Here is a 15,305-nt window from a genome sequence, read left to right on the forward strand (position 1 = left end):
GGAGGGCACTAGGGGAGTCTGGAGGCCACAGACAGAACCAGGAGAGTACTCAGGGAGCCACGAGGGGACATGGGGAAAGCCGACTGGAATTGGGAGGCGGGGCAGGAGAGAAAGCATGGCAAGCACATGGAAACACGCAAGGCAAAGGGCAAAGTGAGCCATCCAGGCCTTGGGAGACTGGAGAGACAGCAGGGTGGAGACGGACGTGTGGGGCCAGAGTAAGGCAAGGGTACCAGAGAGGGGCCGCTGGCTAGGGGATGAAGGGTGACTTCATCCCCCTACCCAGAATCTGGAGCCCAGTCTGAACCAGGGGTGCTCCGGGAAGCCCCCCAACCCCACCCAGGAGAGGGCTGCCATTCTGAGAATCCCCCACTTCCCCAACCAGCTAACTCACAGCACAGAGGTCTTCTTGGCCTCCCTCTGCCCAGTGGAGCAGGACATGCGGGCCGCGAGGAGAAACATGGTCCCATTCATCTGGACCCACAGCCAGACATATGGATCAGGTGCAGGGCAGAGAGAGATAGAGAGAGTGAGAGACAGACAGACAGACAGGGACAGAAGGCACTGAGACTCACAGAGAGGCAGAACCCGTGAGAAATATACACAGATATACACAGACACACACACATAATACAAAGATCAAAACCAAGGAGAAACAGAGGAGCCTAGAATCATAGAAAAAGTCAGAAATAGGGAAGCAGTTCAGTTCAGTCGCTCAGTCGTGTCCAACTCTTTGCAACCCCATGAACTGCAGCATGCCAGGCCCCCCTGTCCATCACCAACTTCTGGAGTTTACTCAAACCCATGTCCATTGAGTCGGTGATGCCATCCAGCCATCTCATCCTCTGTCATCCCCTTCTCCTCCCGCCTTCAATCTTTCCCAGCATCAGGGTCTTTTCAAATGAGTCAGCTCTTCACATCAGGTGGCCAAAGTATTGGAGTTTCAGCTTCAGCATCAGTCCTTCCAATGCATATTCAGGACTGATTTCCTTTAGGATGGACTGCTTGGATCTTGCAGTCCAAGGGACTCTCAAGAGTCTTCAACACCACAGTTCAAAAGCATCCATTCTTCCACTCTCAGCTTTCTTTATAGTCCAACTCTCACATCCATACATGACTACTGGAAAAACCTTAGCCTTGACTAGACAGACCCTTGTTGGCAAAGTCCAACAAAAGGAAGTCCATCAAAAGAAAGTAGAGAGGGATGGAAAAATAGAGATGGAGAGACAGACAGGTAGGGAGAGCAGCCAAGTCTGTGACCCCACATCTCCCATCTCCATGCCAGCTGGGCAGGAACAGAAGAGGAGGCCGAGCCCAGGAAGCCTGCAGACTGCCACCTGGCACCCCTCGGCCGATACCACCAAACCCGCTGCAGGGCCACCTCCCACCCCATCCCACCGAGGGGAGCACAAGGCGGGACTGAGTAGATGGTACTCACCACAAGCACAAGGATGACAGGGCCGGCAAAGCTCCAGATGAGGGGCTCATGGATCGAGATCCAGCAGAAGTCAGGGTTCCCATAGCCCTCAGGATCCAGGCCAACAGCCAGGCCTGCGGGAGAGAAGGGACAGGACGGAGGGGGTGTGTTCCAGAGCTGCCAACCAGCCCTCTCATGTACCCGGGGAGAAGCAAGGCAGGCTCCTTCCCGAACAAGTGGCACGGGGGGCTGAGGCTGGGGTCACAGTCAAGGGCAGGGGTCAGCCCATGTGATGGATGGAGGTCAGGGGTCACAGGCCCGGATGGGCCAGGGAGCAAGGCCCTCACCCAGCAGCACGGCAGGCACTCCCCAGCCCAGGCCGTGGTAGAAGCGCATGGCGCCGCGGTCCACGTTGCGGGGCTCCACCTGCATGCGGTAGAGGTGCAGGCCCTGCACGAGCAGCCACGCGAAGGTGCCCAGGAAGAAGTAGTGCAGGAGGATGGCAACCGCGGTGCACAGCAGCTGGTGGGGGTTGGGGGGGACATCAGGACCTGTCCACCTCACCCTGCCTCTGAACCCCCAACCACCGCACCCCACCCCAGCATCCCGCCCCAAAGTGACTAAGCACCCCCCCGCCTTCCTGGGCCACATGAGGTCAGCAGGACACGGGTCCCCCGATGCAGCCCCTGCACCTGGTTTTGGGTCCTGTGGATCCCCAGCAGGAACAGGAGCTCAGCCACCCCCAGGGCGGCAGCCACGTTGGCATGGATCCCCCGCATGTTGGACTTGAGGCTGCGCAGGCTCAGCAGGATGGCCGCGGTCAGCAGCAGTGCGGCCACGGACACTGCCATGACCACGTGGGTGAACACCGCCAGCAGCTCCAGGTCGCCCTCCAGCCGCTGCAGGGACAGGGAGGGTCACAGGGGCTGTCGGGCACCCCTGCCCTTTGAGCCTCCCACTCTTTCAGCTCCCTGAACCCAGCCCCACCTCACGGGGGGAGGCATCCATGAGGACCCCGAAGGTGCCCGTCCGGCTGCAGCGACACCGTGCGTGGGATCCGTTCCTGTGCACCAGCTCACAGTCCCGTGCGGTCCATAAGCCGTGCTGGTCTGCCCTGTGGCCACAGCACAGTCAGACCGACCATCCCCTTGGGGGAGAGCCCGGCGCCAGGCAGGGGTTTATGAGACGCACTGGGCGGGGCCGTGGGTGCCTGGAGTTGGGGAGCCGCATTCCTCATGGGTCTGGGTGCACAGGGGCATGGGTGGGGCCCCCAGGGGCAGGCTGGGCCTCCCAGGGGCTACCAGGGGGACCAAGGGTTTCCAGAGTGGAGGTCCTCACGGGCCAGGCGGGTCCCACTGCACACAGATGGCCTTGCTGCGATTTGCTGTCTGTAGCAGGCGGAACTCCAGGCTGATTGGGGACTCCAGGACACCCCGTAGGAAGTTGCGTCCATGGAACACAGCCACGCTGACCACCGGGGAGTTCATAACTGGGTTCTGGGGAACCCTGAGGAGACACCCCCCCGGGCTTGGATGGTGCCGGCCTTCCCAAGCTCTGACTGCCCACCTCCCTGTCTTCCCTTGCCCAGAGCTTGGGGCGCCCCGGGCTGGGTGTTGTTTCTGAGAACCCCTTCAGCCTCCACTGAGCAGCGCAACACCAGGAGTCCATGGCCTGGTTCTGCAGAATTACAGCTGAGGGGCTTTGGACCCATTGCCCACATTGGAGCCTGCAGCCTAAGCAGCTGTAGACTGTGTCTCCCTGCATGCCCCTGGCTGGCCCCTTCGGTCAGCCCATCTCCATCAGCCAGTCTGCCTGCCTGGCTGGCTCCTGTATCCTTTGTGACTGGCCCAGCTGTGGCTCAGTGTCTATCTAGTCCCCCAAACACATCGACACGGTGGAGCCCGGTACAGACGAGACTCGCAGAGCTGGAGTGTGGCCAGGTGCGTCTCTGGATGATGGTGAACCTGCTTGTTTGTCCACCATAAGTGCGGGGGCGGAGTCTAAGCTGGGTCACAGCATGCGGGCAGCCCAGGGGTGAGAGGCCTGGGGGTAACTTTACTCATACCTGGCACCCCGGCGCTCGGCCTGGAACTGGGCAGGAAGCAGACCCCCAAGGGTGCGGTAAACCAGGAGGATGACAATGGAGATCCCGGGCTCGAGCTCGGGCTCTGGAGGGGCTGGTGGGGGTGCCACGCTCGAGGTGGTAGCATTCTCCATGCTGCTGCCGCTGGGGTACAGAACTGCCAGAGGAGGGAGGAACCGCTGTCAGTGACCTCTGACCCTCAAGTACCCACAGACCCAGCTCTGACCCAGAGCCAGCATCAAGCATGGGAATCTCTTTCCTGAGGAACCAGAACCAGGGAGTGCAGGGAGCAGGTGCCAGTGAAGAACTCACGGGCCCCTGGGGCTGAATCTGGAGTATTCAGGCCTGTGAGAGGTCATTTGCGGTGAGGGGGAGGGTCTGGGCAAGGTGAGAAGTGACAGGAGGGCCATGCGGGGTTCCGCTTTGGGCGGGGTTGGGGCAGGGAAACAGGACCCGGCCCAGGGGTGACCTCTCACCTTCAGCAGGGGACGGCCGTGGGGCCTGGGAAGACAGCAGCACATGCGTGTGAGGGTCCCAGGCATCCTGGCCCCGGAAAAGGTTGCTGTGGTAACGAGGGTAGCGACGGGTCCCCCGGGTGGGACTGGGGTGCTCCATGCGGTCGATGCTGAGCACTGCCCCGGAGGAAGAGGGGTGAGACCCAGCAAGGATCTCCACCCTGTGCTGAGGGGTCTTCCCCTCCCACCTCCCCCAACTCTGGACCCAAGTCCCACCACCCATATGGCCTCCTGGCTACCAGTGCAGAGCCTGCGTCCCTGCCAAGCACAGTCTTGAGCCACTAATGTTGCCATCCATAGCCCCGCCCCTCAGATCTCCAGGTCTGAGTTCACAGCCCCTGCCCCAGCCCACCCTCCACATACTGATGTTGGGTGTCACCAGCCCCACGGGGTTCAGGTACGTGAGTTCCATGTTCCTCGCGAGCGTGGCTGCGTACTCTTCCAGGCGCTGCACCAGCCCGGCGCTGCCTGGGGAGCCCCCGGGGGCCCGCTGCCCCAGCGCGGCCCACAAGTCCCCGGTCTCTGGAGCGAGCAGTGCAGAGCCGGCCCACAGCAGATTCTGGGAGGAGGGAGGTGAAAGCGGGTCCAGCCAGGTGAGGACACGTGAGGGTGTGCCTCAGGGGTCTGGCCAGGTGCTCGGGGGGCCCCAGTAGGCAGGGAGTAGGTCTGGAGTGGACAAGGCGGGAGGAAGAGCCGGTGAGCTTCACTTCCCGGGGAGCAGGAGAGGCCTGAGCAGGGGGGCGGGAGTCTGGGGCCAGGGAATTAAGAGCCCTGGGTGTGGCCCCACCTCATTGAAGTGGGCATCCTGTGTAGCTGTTAGCCCGAAGCCCTGCTGGCGGCTCTCAAAGGCAAGCAGGTGGGCCAGCAGGCGGGCAGTGACTCGGACGTCCTGGCTGAAGTAGTGGTCGGTGTGGCCAGTCACTTCCCGCAGCCTCTGAGCCAGCTTCTTGGCCTCCACCGTGTCCAGGACGGTCTTATTCAGCTCCAGACCATCCAGCTGCCAGATAAAGAAGAAGCGGTCACTCTGTGGTCTCTTAGGCCCTTCTCAAAAGCCTCATGGAAAGAAGGGTTTGGCCAGATTAAAGGGCCACACAGAAAAGCCCAGGATGTCAAGGGCTGGGGCATAATGTGTAGGGCCCGCCACGGGCCTGGGGAGACGGGCCAGGGCCACTGCTGGGCCCAGTCTTGTGTGCAGGGCCAGGTGCAGGCAGTCTCACCAGCAGATTGAGTTCTCGGAAGGCGGGGGAGGTACAGTTGAAGAGGTCAGGCTCCAGCCAACCCCGGTCCTCATCGCACAGCCGCACGGCCGCACCTGAAGGTGGGTAACCCTGTCAGTCCTGGGGCCTGGACCCCTTCACTGAGGAGCAACCACAGCACCCTTCTCTACCCCAGGGGAAGCTCTGATGCAGGGACCAGGGAGTAGGCATCCATGGCTGCACCCCTGGATGGAGAAGACCCAATCCCCAGCCCAGATGGGCCCCAGGCACTTAGCAGTCAATTCCTAGAGGTCTGGGGACCATTTGGAACAGCCGTGACATAAAGGAGAACACAAGGGTGGGACTGTGTGTGTGTGTGTGCTATGTTGCACTTAGTCGCTCAATCATGTCTGACTCTTTGTGACCCTGTGGACTGCAGGCCACCGGGCTCCTCTGTCCTTGGGGATTTTTCCAGGCCAGAATACTAGAGTTGGCTGCCATGCCCTCCTCCAGAAGATCTTTCCCAGCCAGGGATCGAACCCAGGTCTCCCACACTGCAAACGGATTCTTTATCTACTGAACCACCAGGGAAGCCCAAGAATACTGGAGTGGGTAGCTTATCCTTTCTCCAGGGGATCTTCCCGACTCAGAAATCAAACCAGGTCTCTTGCATTGCAGGTGGATTCTTTACCAGCTGAGCTACCATGGAAACCCTGTGTGTGTGTGTGTGTGTGTGTGTGTGTGTGTGTACGCGTGCAACCAAACACACAAGCCAATGCTCACACCTACACACAAGTAGATGCTATGTGACCCAGGACAAACACACAGACACACAATGCTCCCTCTCTCTCCCTCTCTCTCTCTCTCTTTCACACACACACACACAGAGAGACATCCAGGTTTTCCAGTAGAATTTTGTAACCAAAATAGGGTGGGGATCAAAATTCCCGTACAAAATTCAACTGCCCCAAAGACTTTGCTGCCATCTCTCCCTAATCTGTGAGACTGGAATGAGAGTTGAATGAAATTGACCTGGCCCTTAAGAGAGCTTGTTGCCACCAGCAAGAGGGACAGGAAGGGTCCCCAAAAGACACACATAGACACGTGCACAGGCACAGGAAAACACACACAAGAGCATGCACACGCAGACAACTTTGGTCCAGCCACAGCAGGGACCTCAAGCAGCGTGGAGGCTTCTGTGGGGACCTCAGGCAACAGAGAGGAGTCTGTGGGGTCCTCCAATGGAGGGCAGAGGTCTTTCAAGACCTCGGGCAGTAGAAAGAGCCCTGCAGGAAGCTGAGGAACTGAGCAGGAGTCTACAAGGACCTTAGGAAGTGTGTGTGGGGGGAAGGGCCTCCAGGGACTTCAAGCAGTTGGGAGGAGCTTTTAGAGACCTCAGGCAGTGGGGAGGGGTCTGCAGGGACTTCAGGCAGCAGGAGGGGTCTGCAAAAGCTCTGGCAGTGGGAGGGGGCAGCGCACCTGAGCAAACACAAACCCCTTACCTGCACCCCGCAATCCTGCCAGAAGCCAAGAGAAACAGATGGAGGCTCAGTGAGGGTCAGGGGGAGGGAGCCAGAGCCCCAAAGAGGTAATGAGGGACCAATGCCGCCCCCCCACCCTACTCCCACCTCTTGGCAGGAACAAGGCCAACCAACTCAGGAAAAGACGTGGCCCTAGTGGTCAGAGGACAGGCCGATCGCCACCCTCAGCAATGTGCCTGTCCCCCGCGTACTCACCTAGGGCCCCCCGAGGACAGGGCACTGAGGCTAAGACGCCAAACTTGGTCTGCGGCCACCACACACCGGATCTCAGGGACTTGGGGCAGGCATCATAGAGCACTAGGGAGGAAGAAGATAGTGAGGCAGGCAGCCTGGGGGCTGGGGCCAGGGACGGCCACATCTGCTGACCCCTCACCTACCCCAGGCCCACTGCCTCCCACTGTGCTGCTGGCCTCAGGGGAGCTGGCCCATCAGATTCTGTGACAGGCCATCAAAATACTTGGGGCCAGTGTGGGAGCCCCTGGGCAGCGCAAGAAGCCACCCAGAGCCCCTACCCAGAGAGCCAAGCATGCCATGGGCCTTGGCGGCAACATGCCAGAGCCAGCCTGCTGCACGTGGAGCCTGCTCACCCCGGCAGCCGCTGGCTGTCACCTCTGCAAAAGGACTGTCACAGCTGTTGCACTGGCGGCCAAGGGCTCCTGGGCGACAGGGGCACTGCCCACTGTGGGGGGCACAGGAACGTGAGGTGGAGCCTACTGGGTAGCAGTCGCACGGCAGGCATGAGTCGCTGCCCCGCGGTCGGTAGTGGAACTCCTGTTTGAGAAAGGGTCAGGGGCCGGAGGTCAGGGGTCAGGGCTTAAGGTGAGGATTTCAGGTCAGGGCTTGGGGAGTGGGTGGAATCAAGGGCGACGGGTCGGGAGAACAGTGCTCACAGGCCAGAAGGAAGACGGGCCTCAAGGGAAACATAAGGGAGGGGTCAGATGTCAAGGACAAGAGGTGGCAGTTAGGTCACAGGGTAGGGTAGGGGAAGGGGTCAGGGGCTGCGTCAGGTGGCAGAGGTCAGCAAGCTGGGTAAGAATCAGAGAATGTCTGCAGCACAGTTAAAGGTCAGGGGCCAGCGCACCTTGCAGTAACACTGTCCATTTGTCTTGTTGCAGTTGGGGTCAAAGCCCTTGTGGACGTCGCAGTTGCAAGGGCCACACGTCGGGCTCCCCCACCAGCCCCGTGGGCACTGCTGGTCCATCCTGGGGTGAAGAACCAGGTGAGATGCCTCCACCATAGCTCAGTGACCCTCCTTAACCCTCTCCAGCTCTTTCCATCACCTCAGCCCCCAGCCCCTTACCTGTGTTCACAGTGGTGTCCGAAATAGCCACCTACACAGTCGCAGGTATAGCCATGGGGGGCCCCCGGGAGATGCCGGCATGACCCCTGGTTCTGACAGGGGTTCAAGAGGCAGGCGTCCACACAGCCTGGGCCATAGTAACCTGTGGGTTGGGTCAGGGAGCTGAGGACACTGGCTACAGAGCATGGGAGGAAGCAGGCACTTGTCCTTCTCAGCCCCTGCCTCCTCTCCAGGTCCCCCAGTCTTCACCATGAGCCCCAGATCACCCTGCGCCAACCCAGGCTCCACCTAGCCAGCAGGTACACCCCACCCAGGCCCCACCTGGCCAGCAGGTACAGGAAAAGGTTTGCCAGAGGTCTCGGCAGTCAGCATGGGCAGGGCAGGGCCCAGAGGCACAGGTGTTGGTCACGACACAGCCAGGTTCCACATTCACTCGGTGGCTTGGGGGAAGCAGGGATGGGGACCCTGAAGGCGTGGAGCCAAGCCATACTCCCTATGGGCATAACCGGCAAGGTGAGACCCATGTCAGAGCACCTCAGCACGAGTCCAACAGAGCCACCCACATGGTCTGGTGACCCCTGACATGCAATCTCCCTACAAACCCCAGTGTGCTTAGTTGCTCAGTTGTGTCCGACTCTGTGACTCCATGCACCGTAGCCCTCCAGGGCCCTCTGTCCATGGAATTCTCCACACAAGAATGCTGGAGTGGGTACCCTAAACCCTGATCCCATACTCCCATTTAGTGCCCCCACGAGAACCCTAATTATGCTCTCCTTGACACAGGCCTCTAATGGCCCTTGATGATCCAAGCTGGACTCACCTCCAGCAGCACAGAAGGGCCTGACCTGCTTTTGATGCTCTGGGCACCACTACCCCTATACCAACCTCCAGGTGGATGCATCTCGGGTCTCAAGACATCCCTGATCTCTGACCATTCACCCTAATGCTCCACCTCATATTTGCATGCTGACCCTCACCTGGATACAGCCAACCAGACCCTGAGGAGCCTCCTCTTCAGCGCCATGGGGCAAGCCTCCCACATGGAGTTGCTTTACCTTCAGGCCCTGCAGCTCACTCCCCACCGCCAAAGTGTCCTGGGGGAAGCGGACAGTCAGCACTGGGTGTGAAGGGGGACCGATGAACCCTTGCTCTACCCCAGTGTCAGCCTTGGCCTTATCCTAGCCTGGCACCATGCTCTGGACCTCTGGACCAGAGGGCTGGTCTGGGCATGAGATGTTCCTGCGTACAGAGGACCTGCTGGAGCACAGGGGATGAGTGACAGGAAGGTTTAGTCAAGAGCTGGGCTCCGGTCTGGGCCCTCTCTCCTGGACTCCGAACAGACCCTGAAATTCCATGATTTTGAGCTGGGACGATCAGGAGACCAGAAGAAGTTTGGCAAAGTGCTGGCTACAGAGGTACCCCAAGACCAGGCCAGAAATCTGCATAGCCTCCCTGACATGAGGAGGGCGGAGCAGCATGGGCTTAGAGCAAGGTCGTGAGGAGGGGGACTCAGGAGACATCAGACTATGTGCAGTGGATGGAAGAAGAGGAGCTGGACTGAGGAGGATTCTGATGAGGTGGGTCTGGTTGGAAGGCTGAGAATGGACCACCCCAGGGTTAGAAGTCAGACCTGGAAGAGGCTGAAGTCCAAGGAGACCATGAGGACATGGTGGCCCCGCCGGCCACCTGGCTCCTCCTGCAGCTCCAGCCGCAGATCATGCCACCGGCCGTCACTGACTATCACCTGGTCCAGGAGGAGGTGGGCAGCCCGGCCTGAGGCCCTGGTCACTGTTACAGACAGCAATCCCCGATCCAGCTGCAAGCAGAGAGGCACAGCCCCGGGGTCAGAGCCCCACATTGGGCTGGGGCTGGGAGAGTCAGGAGGTGGGGTCACGAAGAGCAGAGGTCAGTACAAGAGGGACAGGCTATATTTGGCATGGAGGGCCCTGTGCCAGGGCACTCTATGCTTCTGATAGTAAAGTTAAGGGGCAGGGGTCATGGATTAGTGCAAGTGGCAGGAGAGAGCTAGGCTGGGATCCTGCACCTGCAGAGGATATGATAGTGGGGAAAAGGGTCAAGGGCCAAGGTCGAGAGCAGGGTCAAGTATGATCAGTGCTCCTAGCAGAGAAGTATGCTGTGGATGTGTGTGCGTGTGTGCGTGCACACACGCGCGCGCGCGCTTAGTCTCTCAGTCATGTCCTACTGTTTGCGACCCCATGGACTGTAGCCTGTCAGGCTCCTCTCTCCATGGGGTTCTCCAGGCGAGAATACTAGACTGGGTTGCAATTTCCTTCTCTAGGGGATCTTCCCAACCCAGGGATCAAATGCAGGTCTCCTGCATTGCAGGCAGATGTTTCATCATCTGAGCCACCAGGGACCTGGCCTGAAACCACAGGAATGGTGCTGGTGGCCTCAAAGATTGAGAGCTGGGGGTCTGGGAAGGGCTCAGGAGGGCAGACATACCTGACAGAGGAGGGTGCTATGTGGCCCGGCCTGGACTTGCATCAGGACCCCCTGCTTCACCCGCGTCCGAAACGCCAGCCCCAGGTACCAGGGCACAGACACGGCCACGTCGTTTCCAAAATCCCAGCTCAGTGTGCCATTGCCACGAAAATGGTGGGGATGGGCCATAGCTGGTGGGGTGAAAGGAGCAGAGTCACAGGCTTCACGTTGAGAACAGAAGCTATGCTCCACAGGCCCTTCCTGCCCCGGGCTGCCCACTCACTGAGCCGACAGTCTTTGCCTCCGAAGCCCACCGGGCAGTCGCAGCTGAAGCCACCCCAGCGTTCTGAGCAGATGCCGTTGTTCTTGCAGGGGCCGGAGTCACAAAAGTGCAGCTTGGCCTGGCAGCCTGAGAGAGGAAAGTACATGGAGGACATGCGAATATGAGAGAGGGCATGAGTGCTGGACAAAGCACAGGGCCCGGGGGGCTGAAAGTGCCCAAGATCTCAGCCCCATGTTCTCGCAGGGGGTGGAATTGGTAGGACTCAGGTCCTAAAGGCCAGACTGCAGCAGAATGCTTGCCAGAAAAGGAGACAAGGAGGAGGTCAGAGTTTGAGTCCATCCATAAAGCCCTCCATCTTTTCCCTATGATGGGGACGTGGCCTACCTGCCACGGTGCCATTGTTTGCGACAAAGGACGCCATGTCCACTCGGCGGCCATCGATATGCAGGTCCCGCATGCAGCCAACGAAGTCCTTGTGGGACACGGGGAAGTTCTCGGGAAGGTTGGGGACACCCCCCAGGAGCAGAGGGCCTGTCAGGTCCAGGGACCTGGGGGTCAGGGGTCCAGGTCATTGGTGGGACTGGGGCCAGGGTAGGTTTGCTCCTGGGCTGGGGGAGGGGATAGGCAATGGAGGGGGTAGGACTCAGAGGGTAAGGTGATTGAATGGGGAGGGTAAGATCAGGCTGAGGAAGGACTAGGGCCTGACTTCAGTTGTGGGGTGCAAAGGAGAGTTTCTGATGGGCAGATGGTCTGGGCAAAGGTGGAAGAGGCTGGGGTTGAGGATGAGGATGAAAAAGGGAGGCAGAAGGGTGGCTGGGGGTGGGGGTGGTAGGGGTCAGGTGGGGCTGTGGGGCATTGGTGAGACCAAGAGAGTAGAGAATTTGGGGGAGTGGGTGCCTGGGGGAATGTGTACAAGCGGGGAGTCCAGGGTAGAACACAGAGATGGGGGCTAAGGTGAGGTGAGGTTTCAGTGTTCGAGTGGGGAAAGGAAAATCTGGTGGTTTGGGCAAGGACGGGGAGTTTGGAGGCAGTATTGGAAGGGTGGGGGTGGGCTCTGGCAGGCAGGGGTTTGGGACCCAGGGGCTGGGGAGCTCACTTCTTGGAGCTTGTTTGCGTGCCGGCAGCTGCGCACGAGTAGTTGCCAATCTCAGCCCCAAACTGCAGAGCCACAGCCACATCGCAGTCATCCACGCTCAGCACAGCCACCTTGTCCTTGGAGGGGCCCTGAGCACCCCCCAGGGCATCTGTCCGGGGCTAGAGACCTGGCACGTCACTCAACAGGACCCCCAGGGGTCACCTGGTATCCCAGAACCTGGTATCCCAGCTCCTTCCCCGCACTCCCAGGCCGAGGGCGGTGCCCACCTTGTTGTAGTATCTCAGATGCACTGTGTGCCACTGCCCGTCACTGAGGCCCCCTGGAACCATGGGGCTGACCACTGTGTTGGACTCACCTGCAGGGTGGATGTGTATGGAGGCTGGTCTGGAGCTTCGAGGCCTCCCCTCCCCCTACCCAGTCATGCAAGCACAGCTACTCCCAGGGTGACCCTGGATGCATCAGATAGCTTCCCCCTGCTGGTGACCACACTGGCCGGACCAGAGTGCCTCTGGACACGTGGGAGAAGCACAGCCTTCATGGAGAGAGAAAGTGGTCTGTTGGGCATGGGTGGAGCTACATGCTTAGGAGGGCCTGGGGGGTTCACCCCCCCCAAGCCCACTCACCCACACATGCACCCCCTCACGCCTACACTGATCCACAGGAGGGGACACCCACCAGTGGAATATGTGAGCCTCACTTGCCCAGCCACGAGCTCCAGGGCCAGGAAGTCGTGCTTCTCGTTCAGGCGTCCGTTGTAGAAGAGCAGCCCACTGGGCTGTACCGTGGCGAACCTGGGGTCGGGGAGGGGCCCGTCACAAGCAAGACCCCCTGCTCACACCCACCCTCCCTGTGACGAGAAGGTCTGAGGGAGCCCACCCAGGCTAGGTGAGAGGGGAAGTGATGAGGGAGGGCGGGGGGGGGGGGTGTCCCATGGGACGCCAGGATGGGGGCAGTCAGGAACCCGGGTCTTGGAGGTGGTGGGGACCCCGTGCGGGCGCGCAGATGCGGGCGAGCACCTACGAGAGGGACAGCGTGAGGTGGAAGCGCTGTCGAAGGCCGCGGAACATGACGAAAGAGCTGGGCGGGAAGGAGCGCGCTGCCACTTCGCAGCGCGGACCCTCGAAGGCACCGCCCGCCGGGCACTGGCAGCGGAAGCCGCCGTCCGGCCCGTTGGCGCAGGTGCCCCCGTTGCGGCAGACGCCCGGGACGCAGCGTCCGGCCTCCGTGTCCAGCTCGCAGTCTTCGCCTAGGGGGTCAAGTTGGCGGCAGAGGCGGGGTCAGACCGCGCCCTGCCCCCGGCTCCAGCGGGCCCCGCCCCTCCGAAGGCCACGATCTCCGGGTGAGAGCCAAGATGCAAAAGTCCCGCCCGCTGTGGGCGTGCCCCTATTATATCAGACCCCGCCCCCTCCCCTTCCCGCCACGCCCCTGCCCAGGGTCACGCCCCCTCCTCTTCCTCCGCCGAGTCAAACTTAGTTGCTTGCTCAGTGGTGTCTAACTCTGCGACCCCATGGACTGTAGCCTGACGGGCTCCTGTGTCCATGGAATTTCCCAGGCAAGAATACTGGAGTTCGTAGCCATTCCCTTCTCCAGGGGATCTTTCCCACCCAGGTCTCCTGCACCGCAGGCAGATCGTTTATCATCTGAGCTACCAGGGGTTTGGCCCAGCCAAGTCCTTTATTTCTTCACGGCCTTAGGCTCCCTCTCTGCCAGATTCTACCGCTTCTGGACTAACCGCGCCCAACTTGACCCCGGGTGGCTCAAGAGTGATGCCCAATGCTCACTTGCACTGTAGTTCCGCCCCCGACTCTGCCTGATATTCACCTAGCCCCGCGCCCCGCTCACCCGTGAAGCGCGGCCGGCAAACGCAGGTGTAGCCGCCCTCACGCCGCGAACAGGCGCCGCCGTTGCGGCAGGGGTTGGAGTAGCAGAGGTCGAGCTCCGTCTCGCAGAAGTCTCCCGTGAAACCGGGCGGGCAGCGGCAGCGCAGGCCTGCGATGGGCTGGATAGGTCTAAAGAGCGTAGAGGCGGAGGCCAGGAAGGGCGCAGAGGAGTCAAAGCGCAGCACCGACACGCACTTCATGTAGTTCTCGCAGGGCTCGCGCAGGCACACGTTGTCGTCGAAGGGCAGCACGTCCAGCAGCGAGCGGGCGGCCAGGGCGGCGCGGCGCACGTACAGCTGCTCCTGCAGCTCCTCGGAGCTGAACCAGGGGCCCGCGGAGCCGGCTCCAGCCCCGCGGGGCGCCAGCGCCGAGAAGCTCACGTTGAGCACGGTGCCTCCCACGTCCGTGTCGTTCTGGATGTTGAAGATGAAGACGTCCTCGGCGGGGGTGGCAAGTACCGCAGCCACGCCTTCCAGGAAGTGGCCCAGTAGCGGCGACAGGAAGCGTTCCTGCCACATGTTCTCCAGGCGCACAGTCAGGCTGTTGGCCAGCAGCTCCTCTGTTATGATGACCACGCGAAGCACGCACTGGGCGGTCACACTGTGCAGCCCATCTGCCGGGGGAAGTGGGGGGAAGAGGTCAATCTGGGGTCAGCGGCTGCCCTTCCCAGGGACAGAGAAGGGTTACTGGCCCAGTCCCCCAGCACCTCTGTGCTAGTGGGCTGACCCTACCAGGACACAAGGGGGTCTGGGCTTGTGATCACCAACTCTCAGCACCAAGGTGTCAGCAAGGTACTGTTTCCTGTCCCCTCCCTCCCGCATGGGGAAGGGCCTGAGCCAGGGATCAACCCACCCACTCTCTGCCCCCCAGTAGGGCCCAGGGGTCAGCAGGTCATTCCTCCTACAGCACACAAGATGGTCCCTAAGTGATCAGTAACCCACCCTTCCCCAGGTTTATGGTCAGCAGGCCAATCAGGATAGAAAGAGGAGCCAAGGCCACTGATGACTGACTTTCTTTCCTCCCATTCCCCAGCACTGCAGAACTAGCCAAACAGCCCCTCCAAGAATATCCCCTAGGTGAGGGATCACCTGTTCCCTATCTCTGGTTAGCTAACTGCCTTCCCAGTTCACTAGAAGGGTCCCTAGGCCTGTGACCACTCAACCGCATCTCCCAGAACCCTGGGTCAGCAAGTTTCTTCTCTCCAAGAGAACCTTGGACCCTGACCTCCTCCGCAGCATCCTTGGATCAGCAAGCTGCCCATCACCCCAGACCTGGGTCCTGCGATTTCAGTGGCCACCCTCAGAAATGAGGATGAGGTGCTTATATGCCTCGTCTCCACACACTGGGTGGCCGACAGGGTTTGTTGTCCAGGGAATTGAGGGATGAATGCAGACGTGCCTTCTTTGGCAGTGCCAGGAGTCCTATGCCTCAGAATTGGAGAATAAGCACTGGTAAAGTCTGTCCCAACCCCTGCAGCCTCCAGTATTTAGGCCTGCAAGAGCTTTTCCCACCCGCGTTCTCCTCTAAGGGAACAGTTTGTGAAAACCTTGGT

The 15,305-nt window shown here is 60.5% G+C and overlaps 1 protein-coding gene across 1 annotated transcript in view; it reads right to left on the reverse strand.

Annotated features, from left to right (window-relative positions):
- Window positions 1–15,305, reverse strand: part of CELSR3 (cadherin EGF LAG seven-pass G-type receptor 3) — a 34,763-nt gene that overhangs the window by 7,343 nt on the left and 12,115 nt on the right. Inside the window, exons 2-27 of the mRNA XM_040247022.1 lie at window positions 13,716–14,366; window positions 12,894–13,119; window positions 12,549–12,664; window positions 12,140–12,228; window positions 11,874–12,031; window positions 11,162–11,325; window positions 10,778–10,903; window positions 10,516–10,685; window positions 9,683–9,868; window positions 9,030–9,146; window positions 8,374–8,545; window positions 8,053–8,194; window positions 7,834–7,954; window positions 7,340–7,523; window positions 6,948–7,049; window positions 5,233–5,327; window positions 4,803–5,012; window positions 4,379–4,574; window positions 3,977–4,132; window positions 3,483–3,657; window positions 2,756–2,923; window positions 2,405–2,531; window positions 2,110–2,316; window positions 1,765–1,939; window positions 1,439–1,551; window positions 395–474 (exon numbers count right to left, since the gene is read on the reverse strand). Coding sequence (XP_040102956.1) covers window positions 395–474; window positions 1,439–1,551; window positions 1,765–1,939; window positions 2,110–2,316; window positions 2,405–2,531; window positions 2,756–2,923; window positions 3,483–3,657; window positions 3,977–4,132; window positions 4,379–4,574; window positions 4,803–5,012; window positions 5,233–5,327; window positions 6,948–7,049; window positions 7,340–7,523; window positions 7,834–7,954; window positions 8,053–8,194; window positions 8,374–8,545; window positions 9,030–9,146; window positions 9,683–9,868; window positions 10,516–10,685; window positions 10,778–10,903; window positions 11,162–11,325; window positions 11,874–12,031; window positions 12,140–12,228; window positions 12,549–12,664; window positions 12,894–13,119; window positions 13,716–14,366 — 4,426 coding nt within the window. The remainder of the gene's footprint in view (window positions 1–394; window positions 475–1,438; window positions 1,552–1,764; window positions 1,940–2,109; window positions 2,317–2,404; window positions 2,532–2,755; window positions 2,924–3,482; window positions 3,658–3,976; window positions 4,133–4,378; window positions 4,575–4,802; window positions 5,013–5,232; window positions 5,328–6,947; window positions 7,050–7,339; window positions 7,524–7,833; window positions 7,955–8,052; window positions 8,195–8,373; window positions 8,546–9,029; window positions 9,147–9,682; window positions 9,869–10,515; window positions 10,686–10,777; window positions 10,904–11,161; window positions 11,326–11,873; window positions 12,032–12,139; window positions 12,229–12,548; window positions 12,665–12,893; window positions 13,120–13,715; window positions 14,367–15,305) is intronic.

Source organism: Oryx dammah, unplaced genomic scaffold (assembly GCF_014754425.2).
Source record: "Oryx dammah isolate SB20612 unplaced genomic scaffold, SCBI_Odam_1.1 HiC_scaffold_9, whole genome shotgun sequence".
NCBI classification, from domain to species: Eukaryota; Metazoa; Chordata; class Mammalia; order Artiodactyla; family Bovidae; genus Oryx; species Oryx dammah.